The 15,556-nt window shown below is 44.3% G+C and overlaps 2 protein-coding genes across 4 annotated transcripts in view; one reads left to right on the top strand and one right to left on the bottom strand.

Moving 5' to 3' along the window:
• The window catches only part of Cse1l (chromosome segregation 1 like), a 34,503-nt gene extending 24,629 nt beyond the window's left edge, over nt 1-9,874 (top strand). The window contains exons 16-25 of the mRNA XM_052184328.1: nt 58-161; nt 1,090-1,187; nt 3,177-3,327; nt 3,436-3,644; nt 4,560-4,657; nt 4,749-4,834; nt 5,221-5,302; nt 6,280-6,426; nt 7,934-8,165; nt 9,358-9,874. Coding sequence (XP_052040288.1) covers nt 58-161; nt 1,090-1,187; nt 3,177-3,327; nt 3,436-3,644; nt 4,560-4,657; nt 4,749-4,834; nt 5,221-5,302; nt 6,280-6,426; nt 7,934-8,165; nt 9,358-9,447 — 1,297 coding nt within the window. The 3' untranslated portion in view covers nt 9,448-9,874. The remainder of the gene's footprint in view (nt 1-57; nt 162-1,089; nt 1,188-3,176; nt 3,328-3,435; nt 3,645-4,559; nt 4,658-4,748; nt 4,835-5,220; nt 5,303-6,279; nt 6,427-7,933; nt 8,166-9,357) is intronic.
• Nucleotides 9,875-11,880: 2,006 nt separating this feature from the next.
• The window catches only part of Stau1 (staufen double-stranded RNA binding protein 1), a 45,475-nt gene continuing 41,799 nt past the window's right edge, over nt 11,881-15,556 (bottom strand). For 2 of the 3 annotated variants that reach the window (XM_052184330.1, XM_052184329.1), the window contains exons 8-12: nt 14,878-14,953; nt 14,379-14,698; nt 13,786-13,908; nt 13,368-13,453; nt 11,881-12,973 (exon numbers count right to left, since the gene is read on the bottom strand). In XM_052184330.1, the coding sequence (XP_052040290.1) occupies nt 12,958-12,973; nt 13,368-13,453; nt 13,786-13,908; nt 14,379-14,698; nt 14,878-14,953 (621 nt within the window). In that variant the 3' untranslated portion in view covers nt 11,881-12,957. The remainder of the gene's footprint in view (nt 12,974-13,367; nt 13,454-13,785; nt 13,909-14,378; nt 14,699-14,877; nt 14,954-15,556) is intronic. The other variant, XR_007978064.1, reaches the window with a different exon arrangement.

The following is a 15,556-nucleotide window of genomic DNA, read 5'->3' on the forward strand; positions in this document are numbered from 1 at the left end:
CTCCGAGGTGGAAAGCTGAGGGTTGATAGTGACTGAAAGCTGTTTTCTCATTTATAGTTTTACAGCTGCAGAAATCGCACCGTTTGTTGAGATTCTGCTAACAAACCTTTTCAAAGCTCTCACACTTCCTGGCTCTTCAGAAAATGAATATATTATGAAAGGTAGGCTGTTTCCCTGGTGTTCAGACCATAACTATCTAACCTCAGATTACAAGGTAAACACTGTAGTTACACATCAGGTTCCACACTTCAAGAATCAGGTACTGTCCGTTTATACAAAAAAGTTCTGCTTTTTTTTTTAAATGTTACTTTGTTAACTAACATTTTTTTAAAAACGTTTTACTTTAGATCTGTAGCAAAATTTAATTTTTCCTTTCATAGAGTTATTTTCAGAGTTATTTCATATTAGCTCATGAAATAGTGTCTGTTGACTCTGCTGAGTGTGGTAGAGCAGGGCCAGCTGCAGGGAACCCTGGGGTTGTTGGAGCAATGACTGCCATGTGCTGCCTGCCCCAGGAAGGCTGGGGCCAGCTTCTCCTTCTGGAGCAATCTCTCTCACTGCCACATCTCAGAGGTCTCTATTGTTTTCAAAATCATGATACACGCTTTCCAAAGGAACTCCCTAAGGGAGTGTATGATGTATATGTGACTCTGCATTCATGTTTAGCATTTTAACATGATACGAGGATCGGTAGCTGACGTTTTCTTTTAGTTTCCTTTGAGCTGAGACTGTGTTTCTTTGAGACCATGGATAATGGTTCTGCTAGTGGTTTCTAATTAAAAGAAAATAGTACATCTGTTTCCTAAATGTTCTGGATGTCTGTCCTGACCACTGCATGCTCCTTCCTGTCTGCTTCTTTACTCGTCTAGTAATATTTCCCTTGTCCCCTTTTAAATTCTTTAACCTTTGGGTCTTGTAGAAGTGCTTTAGTATTTTCCACCTAAGCCTGATACAAAAGAAATACTTTTAAGTGTATGAAGAGATACCTAAGCACCTTAGGTTTTTATTTGATGAATTAGTGGCCCTTTTCTCCAGTCACTTTTATTTTAATGATTGACTGAACTGTCTGTCTGCTTTTATATTTTACAGCTATCATGAGAAGTTTCTCCCTCCTGCAAGAAGCCATCATCCCCTATATCCCTACTCTGATCACTCAGCTCACACAGAAGCTGTTGGCTGTTAGTAAGGTAACAGCCAGCTAAGAACCTAGCCTGCCTTTTATGAACATTTGCTCTGTGTGTGTGTACGCGCGCAGAATGTGAGCTTGTCAGCCCATGGGATTGATTTTAACTTCCTGTAAACTGCTGGGCTCAGAGTCCCTTTGGCACCAGGTGTTGTAGGAGGTCCATGCGTTCTTCTGTCCTCACGTTGGTATACTTTTGTGAAAGACCGTCTGGGATCCACAGTGGGCTGGAAATGTACAACCTGTCAGTGTGGGCTCAGAAGCCAATGGACAGTGTATGTTCTCATAACAAAATGGACAGATGACACTGTGAAATTAAGAAAGTGCATCACCCTGCATTTATTTTAAGTGGAGTAAGGTAGGATCTGCACTAATGGTTTATAGAAAATGACAGACTTCCATGTCTGTTCTTCCTTGCGTTTATTTCCGTTACGTAAAGTTCTTTGCTACACAGAGAAATCCTGTCTTAAAACAATAATAATAGTAAAATTCATTGACCAATAATTTTATTTATTCATACACAGACTTGGCTACTGAATTTATAAAAGTTTAAGGGCAACAGTCAGGTTTTTTTGTTTGTTTTTGAGATCTTTCTATATATATCATGGTAGCCTCAAATGCAGAGATTACCAACCTACTTTAATGGCACTGGGAATAAAAGCACACCTAGTGAGATTTTTTTTTTCTTTTGTTTGTTTGTTTGGTTGGTTGGTTTTGTTTTTTTTGTGTGTGTGTGTTTGTGTTTTTTTGTTTTTTGTTTTTGTTTTGTTTTGTTTTTTTGTTTTTTTGAGACAGGGTTACTCTGTATAGCCCTGGCTCTCCTGGAACTCACTCTGTAGAAAATTGAGAAAATAGGATTTTGTTATTTAATAAAACTCGAAAGTTGCTGTAGAGGATTGGCAGCCTGTGTGCAAGGTTCAGCGGAGGCAGGGTCAGAGCATGCCCTTGCCACTGCCTACAGTGCGGCTCTCCTAGGACACACGAGCTTGAGACAACTCACAGAGCTATGCTGAGGCGTGTGTGCTCCAAAGGAACTGTAAAGAACCTAGCTTAGTAACCAAGCATTTGCCCAGAGTGTGTGTAGGCCTGGGTTCATCATGCACTTCCACTCCCAAATAAATAAAATGACAAGCACAGGTTTATTTCTGTTTTGTTTTTTCCTTCTTTCTTAATGCTGATTTACTTTTTTTAAAAAAAAATGTTTATTCATTATTATATCTAAGTACACTGTGCTGTCTTCAGACACACCAGAAGAGGGCATCAGATCCCATTACAGATGGTTGTGAGCCACCATGTGGTTGCTGGGATTTGAACTCAGGACCTTTGAGAGCAGTCAGTGCTCTTAACTGCTGAGCCATCTCTTCAGTCCACTTTTTTTTTTTTTAAATGTGTGTATTTGCCTGTTTGTGTGTCTGTGCACCATGCTCATACCAGATGCCCACCAAGGTCAGAAGGTGTCAGATCCCCCAGAATTGAAGTTTACAGATGGTTGTAGGCCACCACATGAATGCTGGAAAACAGCCAGGCCCTCTACAGGATCAGCCAATGTTTTATTTACTGAGCCATATCTTCAGCCATCCCACTATTTAATTTTGTTAAGACAGTCTCATAACCGATGTGGTGGTACATATGTTTACTGCTATTACTCTGGAGGCAGAGGCAGGAGGATAGATAAGATCAACCTGGTCTACAGAGCTAGATTCAGGACAGCCCCCAAAACAGGGTCTCAGTATGTAGCCCTGGCTTACCTGGGCCTAGCTATGTAGATGGAATAGGCGGAATAGGCCTGGAGCTCAGGGAAATCGGCCTGTTTCTGCCTAGTACTCAAGGTGTGTTCCACCACGCCTAGCATTAATTCTGATGTTTTAAAAGGAGCTGACAAATATTTTACCTGTTTTTAGGAGGGTCAGGCATGTTCTGCTCTGGGTGATATATAATATAGTTACTTGCATGATTGAGATGAGATGGTCTTTTACTGTTTTTATTATTTCAGAATCCCAGCAAGCCTCATTTCAACCACTACATGTTTGAAGCAATATGCTTGTCTATCAGAATAACCTGCAAAGCCAACCCTGCTGCTGTTGTGAATTTTGAGGAGGCTCTGTTTCTAGTGTTCACTGAGATCTTACAAAATGATGTACAAGGTAAACCCTCCTTATCCTCATGCTGTGAGCGATTGGCTGATTAGAAAGCCCTGTCCTAGTGCCAGGGCCCTGCTGGCTGCCGCTAACAGCTCTTCATTTCTTCAACAGAGTTTATCCCATACGTCTTTCAAGTGATGTCTTTACTTCTGGAAACTCATAAAAATGATATCCCATCTTCCTATATGGCCTTGTTTCCCCACCTCCTTCAGCCAGTTCTCTGGGAACGAACAGGGAACATCCCTGCTCTCGTGAGGCTGCTCCAGGCATTCTTAGAGCGGGGCTCAAGCACAATAGCGACCGCTGCGGCCGACAAGATTGTGAGTCTGGTTACTTATAAAGAACTTAGCTTTTCAAGAGATTTTGAAAAACAAGGGGGAGCAGTTTTTAAATATTTTTGCTTACAATAATTCTATGAAATGAGATGTGGTTAATAAAAATGGTATGTGTACTTTATTGATATCAGCTATTATTTGGTAATTATATCTATAAGGGTCAATAGGTTAATTTCAAGATTTAATTTCAGTGGCTTATTGTGGTAAGAAGGTGTTGAAAGTAAGTCTCCAACTCCAATAAGCCCATGCAAAAAACATATAACTCAGTTATTATAAGCTATATGCCTAGATTGGGCAGGTCTATGACTATACTGCTCTATTCCCCAGCTATGAGATCCCTTGCTATTTGCAGCTTCTCCAGACCGTGTGGTTCTGCTCCATCTTCCTTCCTTCCTCCTCTTTTCTTTTCCTTTTCCTCCCTAAAAGCTCCAGCCCCACCTTACCCTTCCTCTGCCCAATCACAGGCTCTAGCCTTTATTTGACCAGTTAGAATGGGAAGAAGGTTCACATGAAATCACCTGAGTATGTGGATGTGACCCACTCCTAGTCTGAGGCAGCCTACCCCCCACCCCCAGGAAGCAGAATTAACAGAGTTGAGACAGCACCAGGGTAGCGCACAGTAAGAGGGTGTCATCCCCACCCCCTTGATAGTCAAGAAATAACAGCTGGAAAAGGCTGGGATGGTTGCACACAGATGTAATTCCAGCTTTGGAGGATGAAGGCAGGAAATTAAAAGTTCAAAGTCATCTTTGGTTCCTATGCCTCCCGATTCTCACTCCACCACTCCACTGCCTTCTCTGGTCACATTGTCCAGTAGGAGCCACTTTCCAAAAGAGCAGCCCGCGGAGCCCGTGCAGGCAATCCCTCCTGAGCACTCACTGTCCATCTGCTTTGTTGCAGCCGGGACTGCTGGGCGTCTTCCAGAAGCTGATTGCATCCAAGGCGAACGATCACCAAGGGTTCTATCTCCTCAACAGTATAATAGAGCACATGCCTCCGTGAGTCCCTTACCTCTGCACTGATGCAAAGATTCTCTTACATGCTCATAAGGGACCGAGCTGATCTCTGTGCTTCTCTTCGATCCTTTAGTGAGTCAGTTGACCAGTACAGGAAGCAGATCTTCATTCTACTATTCCAGAGACTGCAAAACTCCAAGACCACCAAGTTTATCAAGAGTAAGCACGTCATTTAGAAAGGGTTGGGACACGAATTTTGAGACTCTGGCTATGGGCAAAAATTCTTATCAGTCATAAACATTACATATAGAGTACCTGAAAAAAATTGTGTATCCCAAACACTAACTTAGTTTGAAATGTATTATGTTCCAACGTCTGATTTAGGGAAAGAAACATTTTCAGTAGAAATAGTAATGTATGTGGGAGAGGTGTAGGTTGGGGATTTCAAGTAAAGCTCTGTGATATAAACATGGGGCTTCTCTCTGGGGGGGGCGACTCGGAGACAGGCGTTGAACCCGGACGCTGTCCATGTTCATCCCCGAGGACTTGAAGGGAAGTTTCATTTCAATGATGTCACTACTGATACTCTTGTTTTCTCTCCACAGGTTTCTTAGTATTTATTAACTTATATTGCATTAAGTATGGGGCACTAGCATTACAAGAAATATTTGATGGCATACAACCAAAGTAAGTTGTGGCTTAGTTATAAGAAGACAGTGACTATACCTCTGTAATATAACCCAGTATGTGTGTTTGTGGTGGCTGTTGTGTTCTGGTTTAGGGATAGTGTATGGCGGTATGGACATAGAAAAGCTGATGTCCACATTTTCAAAGTGTTTGTCTTCTGTCATTCTCTGCTCGGTGTCTGAGACACTTTGTGCAGGGGCCACAGCCTGGCAGCAGTGACAGACAACCTTGCAGTTGGTGAAATTTGGTTCTGACTTTGTGAAAAGAATGTGTTTAGTTGTATGACCCATAGGGCAAGGAAGGCTAACAGATGAGTAGGGGGCTGGGTTAGGGGAAGTTCTGTGGACAACACTGCAGCCATTGCAGACTGACTTTAAAATCAGTCATGCTGTGGTAGTAGGAATTGTGGGCTATCTGAGGCTCATGTGCCAGACTCTGCCCCTTCACAGGGAGCAGAGTGCTCACCTTTGCTCTACTCTGCACGTCATCAGGAATAAGGATTCTGAATCATTTAGAATGTGAGAAGTTACTTGGAAGGAGTTGTTACTCATTCAAGGACTGATCAAATGCACCGGCAGCATTCATGTTTTTCATGATATTTAAGCAAAGAAAGGCAGAGCCTCGAGGCCGACCTGGCGGGTGCTCTGCTTTTGTATCTTAGCCATGTTCTTCATTTCTTGAGCAACTTTTAAAAACTTTTTTTTAAAAATTAACAATTTTTGAGTAACATTTTAAGCAAATAATTTTTCTCCTCATCTCCCCACAAAAGCTGCAAAGACTCTGCTTAAGAGAAGGTGTTCACAGCACAGCACTGACAGAAGGAACCGTAGCAGTCAGTCTGAGGCAGACTTAATATCGGGGAGTGTTCTCACTGTTTAGAACTGTGACTAAGTATGAATATAAGTTATATTTACTTTACTGTCTTAAGTATAATGTTTGTCTATTATTGAGTAGATTTGTTTTGCTTTTATTAATAGAATGTTTGGAATGGTTTTGGAAAAAATCATTATTCCAGAGATTCAAAAGGTATCTGGAAATGTGGAGAAAAAAATCTGTGCAGTTGGCATAACCAAATTACTCACAGAGTGTCCACCAATGATGGACACAGAGTACACTAAGCTGTGGTGAGTATTCCCGCCGAGAGCGTGGGGAAGGGTTTGTTTTCCTGTGGCTGCACAATTGACTGACTCACTCTTGGGGCGGGTGATGGGGGGGTGAGACCATTGTCTTCTGATCTTGGCTTCTCCACTGGCAGCTGATGGGTTCCAGCCTGACCTGCAGCCCTTCTGGGTTCACTGGTAGACTTCCATCCAGGTCTCATACTGCTTTCTAAGCCGGCCTCAAAGCAGTCCTCCTACACAGACTCCAGAGGCCTAGTGCTAGACCTGGTTTAAGATTTATTTATTTTATGTATGTATAAATTTTAACATTTATTTATGTACTGTAAAACAGTACATTGTTGTTGTCTTCAGACACACCAAAAGAGGGCATTGGATCCCATTACAGATGGTTGAGCCACCACATGCTTGAACTAAGTCTGTGCTCTTAACCAGTGAGCCAGCTCCCCATAGACCAGAATGGACTTGAAATCTACCTGTCCCTGCCTCCCAAGTACTGGTATTATAGACATGTACCACCTCTGCACAGCTTTTATTCTTTGTTTGTTTGTTTCTTTGTTTTTTGGGCTTTGTTTGTTTGGATTTGGTTTTTTCAAGACAGGTGTGTATAGCTCTGGCTGTCCTGGAACTCATTCTGTGGACCAGGCTGGCCTCCAACTCAGAAATCTGCCTTTCTCTGCCTCCCAAGTGCTGCTGGGATTACAGGCGTGTGCCACCACCACCCGGCTAGCTATTCTTAATTTGAAGGCAGAGGATCTCTGTGTCTCTGTCTCTGTCTCTGTCTCTGTCTCTCTCTCTCTCTCTCTCTCTCTCTCTCTCTCTCTCTCGTGTGTGTGTGTGTGTGTGTGTGTGTGTGTGTGTGTGTGTGTGTGTGTGTGTAGATGTCCATCTGTCTCCTCTGAAAACCCAATCTAGATTGTGTCTGATAAAGATTTTTTTTTTTTATTTTTTTGTTTTTTGGATTTGGTTTTTTCGAGACAGGGTTTCTCTGTATAGCCCTGGCTGTCCTGGAGCTCACTCTGTAGACCAGGCTGGCCTCGAACTCAGGAATCCACCTGCCTCTGCCTCCCAGAGTGCTGGGATTACAGGCGTGCGCCACCACCACCCCCGGGCTAAGATTTTTTTTGCTAGCCTCTTCCAAGTAATACTCCTTCGAGGATTGTGTGGCCCACTATGCATAGTTTGTCTCTTATTGTTCAGTTTTGTCTTTTGTCACATGTGTGTTAGCATGGTGGGGATGCTCATCTTCTGGAGTTGACCTCTGGGGTGTCTTCCTCAGTCACACTTCACTTTGGAGCTTTCTGGGTCCTTTATGGATTCTAGTAGACTGACTCTGCTGTTAGCCTTGGATAGCGAGCCTTTTATTCAGTAGTGCAGAACTCTCAACACTATGTTCACTGAGGAGCACTGGTGGTCTGGAACCCACAGCAGTCTTCATGTGTCAACCTCCTGAGACCTGAGATTTCAGACATAAGCCTCCTTGCTTTGGTTTTGTCTGCACCTTCCAATGCAGGACTCCTTTGTTACAATCCCTCATTGGCCTGTTTGAGTTGCCTGAAGATGACAGCATTCCTGATGAAGAGCATTTTATTGACATAGAAGACACACCAGGATATCAGACTGCCTTCTCACAGCTGGCATTTGCTGGTAAAAAGGAACATGACCCTGTGGGTCAGATGGTGAACAACCCCAAAATCCATCTGGCACAGTCACTTCACAAACTCTCTACTGCTTGTCCGGGAAGGGTAAGTGTGTGTGCTGTCACATGTCACAGGATTCTGACTCTTGGGGGCATGATTGGGAAGACAAAAGTTGAGCTAGTGTTACCCTGCTCTCCAATGGAGCGGAGAGAATGTTGGATGTGGCACATGCCTGTAATGCCAGCACTCAGAAGGTGGTCCCCAAGCCAACGTAGTCTACAGAGTTCCAGGATGGCTAGTACTGTACAGTACTTTATGGATTCTAGTAGACTGACTCTGCTGTTAGCCTTGGATAGCGAGCCTTTTATTCAGTAGTGCAGAACTCTCAACACTATGTTCACTGAGGAGCACTGGTGGTCTGGAACCCACAGTAGTCTTCATGTGTCAACCTCCTGAGACCTGAGAAACCCTGTCTCCAGAAAACAAAATGGTAACATACTCAAAAACTAATATGTTTTCAGTTGAAGACTGGCCCTTTAATTGCATTTAGCTAGTCTTTCAGAGTTTTTATACTATCTGATGGATTTTATTTTTCACACGTGGGGACAGCATGACAAACCCTGGTGTACCTAGTTAAAATAATTAGCAATGTTTTATCAATTATTTTTTCTTTATAGCAAGTTTTATTAGAATAAGTATGTGTAAGTACTTAATAGTCTTTGTATAGGCTTTGTTAAACAAAAAAATTTTTCTTTTGCCAAACATGGGTAGGGGTTGAATCTTTGCAATCCCAGATGAGATGGGTAGGTAGCTGTGAGTTTGATATTAGCCTGAGATATGTAATAAGAGTTTGTCCATAAACTAAAAAACATAAAATCCTTTTACCAACAACAGCACAGCAGAAATTCTTTATGGATTGTGTGTGTTTGTGTGTGTGTGTGTGTACATGTATGTGTGGGAGACCTTTAATTTTTTCAGGGGCCATCTACCTTCTTTTGAGACATATGTAGAGGTCACACAGCTAATTGTCACCTTACTCCTTCCAAGGCATGGGTGGGTCCTGGGAACCAAATTTAGTTAGGCTTGGTGCCTAGCACCTCTTCCCACATCACAAGTACCTTCACTCAGCTAGGCTAAGCCAAGATGTTTTGAAAGTATGAAATCAGTTGCAATATTTGGCTCTCCAGTGGACTGTGACTGGCTGCCCTTTCCCCACATGGTGGCAGCATCCCATCAAGCTCCAGTTTGCATATGCACACAAGAGCCTCCTACACCATGTGGTTTCATTCTCTTGTAGGTTCCTTCCATGGTGAGCACCAGTCTCAATGCAGAAGCCTTGCAGTATCTCCAAGGTTACCTGCAGGCAGCCAGTGTGACCCTGTTGTGAACTCTTCCTGACCCATGCAAGGGCTGAGGATGGTTCTTAGGAACCATGTGGACTTCTGAGCACAGCCCTGCTGAAGCATCACAGGTTTCCAACATCTTGAGCTTGTCAGAAACTCTTACAAAGGACAGTAAATATTGCTGTAAGCCAATGAGATTGTGTGTCTTGATCATCACTATTACTGATAACTTGTCTGGTTCGTCCTCAGTGGGACAAGTATTTACAGTCCCGTGTGTGGCCATGGGCTCTGGGGAACATTTGCACGGTTTGGGTTACTTCAAATTTTTGGCAGACCTTGACTGTGGAGACTTAATTTCTATTGTTTTGTTCTGAAGCTTGTATTTCTCTTGTCCTTTGTGTTTTTGTCTGTTTCTTTAAACTTTTATTGGAAATATGAAAAAGTAAAAAGATCTTGGTGACTTGCAGTGCACATTTCATAGTTAAAGTCTGTAATAAGCAATAAAAACCCAAAAGGTGTATCTAAAAGTGTCTTCAGGACAGGATTTGGTGCTTCTGAAACTTTGATAAAATGAGGAATTTCTTTAGATCTCTCTATTTTCCCCATCTGGACTCCATAAAAATACTAATTTTTAAATCATTTGAACTCAAAATGGTGGTTTTTGCTGTTTTCATGAAGAGTCTAAGCGAAGCAGTCATTCACACAAACTGAAGCGTGCCGGTGCTCCCCACTGTGGAGAGGCTGCCGGGCTACCTGGCTGGGGCAGGCATTTCCTATGGACAAGACCTGTGGAGCAGTGTAGGTGGGATTAGAATCCATCCTTACTGTAGATTCTGCTAAAGGGGAACTGTCTATTCCTGGTACTTAACCTGAACCTTCATGTGGTCACAGGCTAAGCAGTTGCTATGGAAACTATGGATAGCTTACCAAATGATTTCTCCTTCCCTCGTTTCTTTTGTGTGCCTGTGTTGGCTGTCTTCTTCCACAATGAGTCTTTTGGGACTGGCCCAGGTTTGTCAGGTTTGGATTTAAGTGCCTTGTCCCGCTGAACCATCTGGAAGAGCAGTCAGTGCTCTAATGCTGAGCCATTTATCTCTCCACTCCCAGTTTCAAATCTTATGTTTTTTCCCCACCATTTTATCTTTTTTGTGTGCACCCCTGTGTAAATTAATGTGCACCATGGTGAGGCCAGAAAACACAATAGGCTGTCATATCTCTGGGAGCACTGTGGCAGGTCCTCTGAAAGGGCTGCACCTGAGTCAGTGAGCTGTCTCTCCGGTATCTCATGGTTTTAGGTTCTGCCGCCGCTACTCCTCTTTACACAGTAGGTGTTACTAAGTTAGCTTTCTGCTTGAACAGGTGGGGTCTGGTGCATGTAGCCCCCTGGAATTTAGAGCTCCTCATATAAGTGTTTCTGGCATAAACTTAGTTGCAGAGAACTAAACCCAGGACCTAGGGAAGAGCGGCCATTGCTGAACCATCTCTTTAGCTCCTCCTACCCCTCCCCCCTTTTAAAATAATTGTAAAGACAGGAAGGTGGGATGATCTTGTATGTGTGGAACTCACCGAGTCCTCTAATGTGCTTGGCTCTTACGGATCTTCAGGAGAGCAAACTGCACAGGTGCAGCTGTTATGTTTTGGAGACAATTTCTTACTGATAAAATTCAGTGTTTACCTTCCCGTTCATCCTTTCAAGCTGCTGCTTAAGTGATTTTCATTTCATGGATGTGTGTGCTGTGCATGGAGCTCCCGTGGTGCTCAGAGCCATGGCCACTTGGTATATTTGATTATTACACTTTTAAGTGTAGTGTCCTCAGAATCAGCTCATGCTGCCAGGCTTGGTGCAAGTGCCTTTGCTCATTAGGTCAGCACTTGTCAGCCTGTGGGCCATGACTCCTTTGTGGGGTCACAGCAGTCGTGAGAACACAGTAGTGATAACAGCTTTCCTGTCGGAGGGCACCACCACATGAGAAACTGTATTAAAGGCCACGTGTGCGTTAGGAAGATTGAGAGCTGCTTTGTTCCCATCCTGTTTAAATGTATCTTGTTGTTTCTAAAGATTGTGAAGAAATAAACGGTAGTGACTCTGGGTAGTGACTCTGGGTGTGGCTCAGGGGCAGGCCAGGGCCAGCCATGCACTCCAATTCTTACACATTTATATACATTCCATAGCCAGGCTTCCACGCCCCCTTTAAAAGTAAATCCAGATTTTAAGCTGGCCACTCCCATTCTCTCATATCACACTTTCTTCAGTTACTGCTCAAGTGGAAAAAGACTTTCTTAGTAGCTGTTTATTGATCAATAGTTTAATATAAAGATTTTAGATCTTCAGGGTTTGTTTTTGTTTTTTGTTGCCTAGACAGAAACACAAGCATTACAAATATTTTCTTCTTTAAAAAAAAAAGGTGGGGAGGGGGATGAACCAGAAGATTGATCTAGAAGTAGTGGCATTTGAAAATAAATTAACAACAAAAAAATTTAGTATTACCATTTATTGGTGACAAAGAAAGACTTAAGTTTACTTACATTCCCTGGGTGAAAAGGTTCTAGCTAAGCCAGGAGTGGAAGCAGGGCTGCGCCTGAGGCCGCGGTGCTTCCACCAGGCCAGGCCGCTGGCCTTCCTGCCTCTGTGCACACCAGCACGGCACCAGGAAGCCTGTCTCCTTTCCCCTACTTGGAGGTTGGGATTGACTGTATTGGGCCCTCCAGGGACACCAGCCTGTAGTCTTCTGGGCCCACAAGTAATGTCCTGTAGTGTGGTAAAAAAGCTACCTCCTCAGGAGACACTCCTATTGACAATTTCTGTTCTAATCAGTAAAGGTCAGGGCTCATTTTAAAGTCTGCTCCTTAAAAATAAAGTTAAAAAGGACCATATCCTTTGATCTAGAAAGATTAAAAGTCCTAAGCTGTCCAATTTATACAAGGGGCAGGGAGTCAAGGATTCTGGTGCCAAGTCCAGAACTGTCCAGCCAAGCCAGAGGCACAGAATGCACCACCAAGCAGGGCTGTGATCTTTGCCAGTTACATGGCTGATAGCATTTCTAATCTGCTTGGTAAATAGATGCAACTGAGAAACTGAAATGAAAATCATAGTGTCGTATCAACCAAAGGAAAGAAGGAAACTAACAGGCATCACTGTTGAAGAGGAGGCCGTGGTTACGGTGGTGCTACAGGTGGCAGAGCTGAGTCGGAAGCACTGGGTTTTCTCTGGTGCGTTTAGCTCCGGGGCCGCTATAAGGCCTCTCTGGTGTGGCTGTCCGGGTTTTCCAAAGTATCTGAAGAAGCCAGCATGAGAATTGGCCGTTTCTCTGTCACGATGCAAAAACAAAAACTGGAGATGCTGGGGCTGGTCTCTGGATGGCAGAGCACGGCATCGTCACTAGCAGCCCAGCACAACCAAGGCCACCACCTGAAGTTTCTCGTCTTCTTTGCCACATTTTTATCCACCGTGTCTTGGCCCATTGGAGTTATCAGAAATTCCAAATTTTCAAAGCAGTTCTCAGTATTTTCAGTATATATGTTGGGTTTTATAATGGTTTGTGGCCAGAAAAGATTCAGCACCTCCCGCACCTTTAAGGAAGAAATGACAATGGCAGACATATTGAAATGAAGGCTAACGTCCAAAATGCAGTTTGCTAAGCCCAAGGCCCCATGTATGGGAACTGATAACAATCATCCTAGAAAATGCTGCTAAGTGGAGAGAGCAAAGAGGGATGCATGCATGTGTTGTGTCTGAGGAAGAAAGTGACAGTGGTGGCTGTAACTCTCCAAATCTGACACTGACACATACATGCAGGCAAAGCACCAATGCAATGTGTCTTATTCTCAAGTTTAGGGGAGGACTCTGTCTAAACAACAGTGGGTGAAGAGGTGGCACCTTGTGCACACACCCGCCAACACTGCCTGCCATGGATACCCATATGCTCCCCCACACTGGCATCGCCTTCTGCGTGTGTTCACTCACGCTGACACTGGTCCATTTCCTGTTCTTGGCATCTCTGTGCTCTGTTGGTCCAGCTCAGACAGCAGCTTTAAAATGTTCAGTGCAGCCTGGAAGGTGGAAGGAAGGAGTGGTCAGACCACAGGGAACAGACCAGTGTGATGCAGGAAACCCCAGCAAATGGGCAGCAACGAATGTTCCAGCCCAGCTCAACATAAAACTCCCATGTTTCCCTTCAAATCAGGCGGCGTCTTGAAGGGTGCATTATGGTCCCATCAAGTGAACAGCAAAGCTCAAGTGTGCTGATTCCTCCCTAGAACAGAACACCCCAAAGGGGGCTTAGCTGCCAGAGAAGAGCTCAAGTGAAGAATCAGGCCCGTCCACAGGCCACTGACACACTCAAGGGATGTGCCAGCTCCTCAGCACCTCCTGACCCACATACCATGTCATGACAGGACTCCACATCCTTGCCAATGCCGTGACTGACGAGAGGTGGCTGTGAGGAGCAGTTGATGAGAGAGACACACTCATTCTTGTTGTTCTTGGGGAAGTCTTTGTATTCAACCTAAGAAAAAACAGCACATCCCTTGCATGTGGGCCCCAGCCCAGAATCCTCCAGAAGCTGTTCTCCTGTTCATCTAGTGGCTTGGGTTTTAAATGCTTCCTAAGGAAAAGTGTCTTCTCTTCCTTCAGCCCTGGCCTACTTCTCTGCCACACACACACACCTCCTGGGCCAGGGTGTGCACATGGCACGCGTGTGGACATTGAGGACAACTTGCTGGAGTTGGTTTCCACCAATAATCATACTCAAGGTTGTTGGGCTTAGAATTAGGCACCTTTATATGATAAGTCACCTTCTCATCCTAAACCTTCAAAAATACACTGTATATTCAAATCTTAGATTAAGCCTATAATCTCGCCTTTTCTGGTTTCTGTAGTGCTGAGGACACTACAGAAGCAACTCTATTCAGGAAGAACCTGAATAGAGTTGAAGAACTTGAAGAGGTTCAGAGATGGCCACACAGCAGCAGTTACCTGGAATCCCTGGGCTCTGGATAGGTAGTACAGTTGCTCAGAGGGTCTTGTTCGAGGTCCATGGGGTACGTGGCCTGAAGAGATGTTACTCTTTAAAATGGTCTCGGCTGTGGGCGAGGTGCCCCCGTACAACAACTCGCGGGCTATCATGGCAGTTACCGTGGCCTTGGCAGGATTTGGAGCTGCCCTGGTGAAATCTTTGGTGTGGTGTCCTTGACTAACCCCGACAGCCTGGGCGACCTCTGGCACCATGGGGAGAATCCCAGCTGGCAGCTGATGATGGCTAAGATAAGGCATCCTGAATTCGTCCTCCTTATTACCTGCAGGGAACACAGCTCACCAGTCACCCTCGCCACCCAAGAAGCTACAGAACCACTTGCACCACTCTCCCCAGCACCATCCCAGCACATACAGGAAGGCAGTGACTCCTGTGCTTCAGAAAACTCAAAAGAGCCACACACAGCCACACTAATTCAGCTGACAAGAGGGCCAGACTTACTAGTTCCATTTTCATCCCCAGGGCTAGGTTCAAAAAACGTTACTTTCCTTCCATCTCCTGGTTTCTTTACTGGAGTCTTAAGAAAGAAAAACAGCAGTGAGTCCAGACAACAGAGAAGTGCTGGGGTCTGTGTGGACAGTCTTATCATAAACCCCACAGGGCAAACTCATTCCTCCCCATGACAGCATTCACATGGAGAAGAGCTGGCTGGCGCTGTGCCCAAGACCAGAAACATTGCCAGGAGAAAATGCTGGCTTCAAAGTGTTCAGCCTATTGGGAAAGTAGGGTCTGCACTGGTGCTAGGCAGAAACCCTTTACATAACTGGACTATCCAAAAACAGTACTTCCACAAGAACATCAGACACGGAGAGAGGGTGCTTCTGAGTACATGGTTTTGGAATGGGAAGTCTGGAAGGTCTCTCCAGACTCCAAATGCAGCGGCTGAATCCCAGGCACAGACTTCCAGGCAGTGGGTGCTATTTTTTGGTCATAAAACTGGCAGAACTCTAAGAAGCTCAGAGACCCCAATAAGACAATTGCTGGAGCCAACAATGGTAGCTGACAGTAACATTCAACTCAGAATTCACACAAGAATCCTAAATGTGATCTCAAGATTTGGCCTATTAACCATACTATCTTGTCCCAGAAAAACCAAAGCCAGACCCAAAACTAGGTCATG

Source organism: Apodemus sylvaticus, chromosome 5 (assembly GCF_947179515.1).
Source record: "Apodemus sylvaticus chromosome 5, mApoSyl1.1, whole genome shotgun sequence".
In the NCBI taxonomy this organism is placed as follows: Eukaryota; Metazoa; Chordata; class Mammalia; order Rodentia; family Muridae; genus Apodemus; species Apodemus sylvaticus.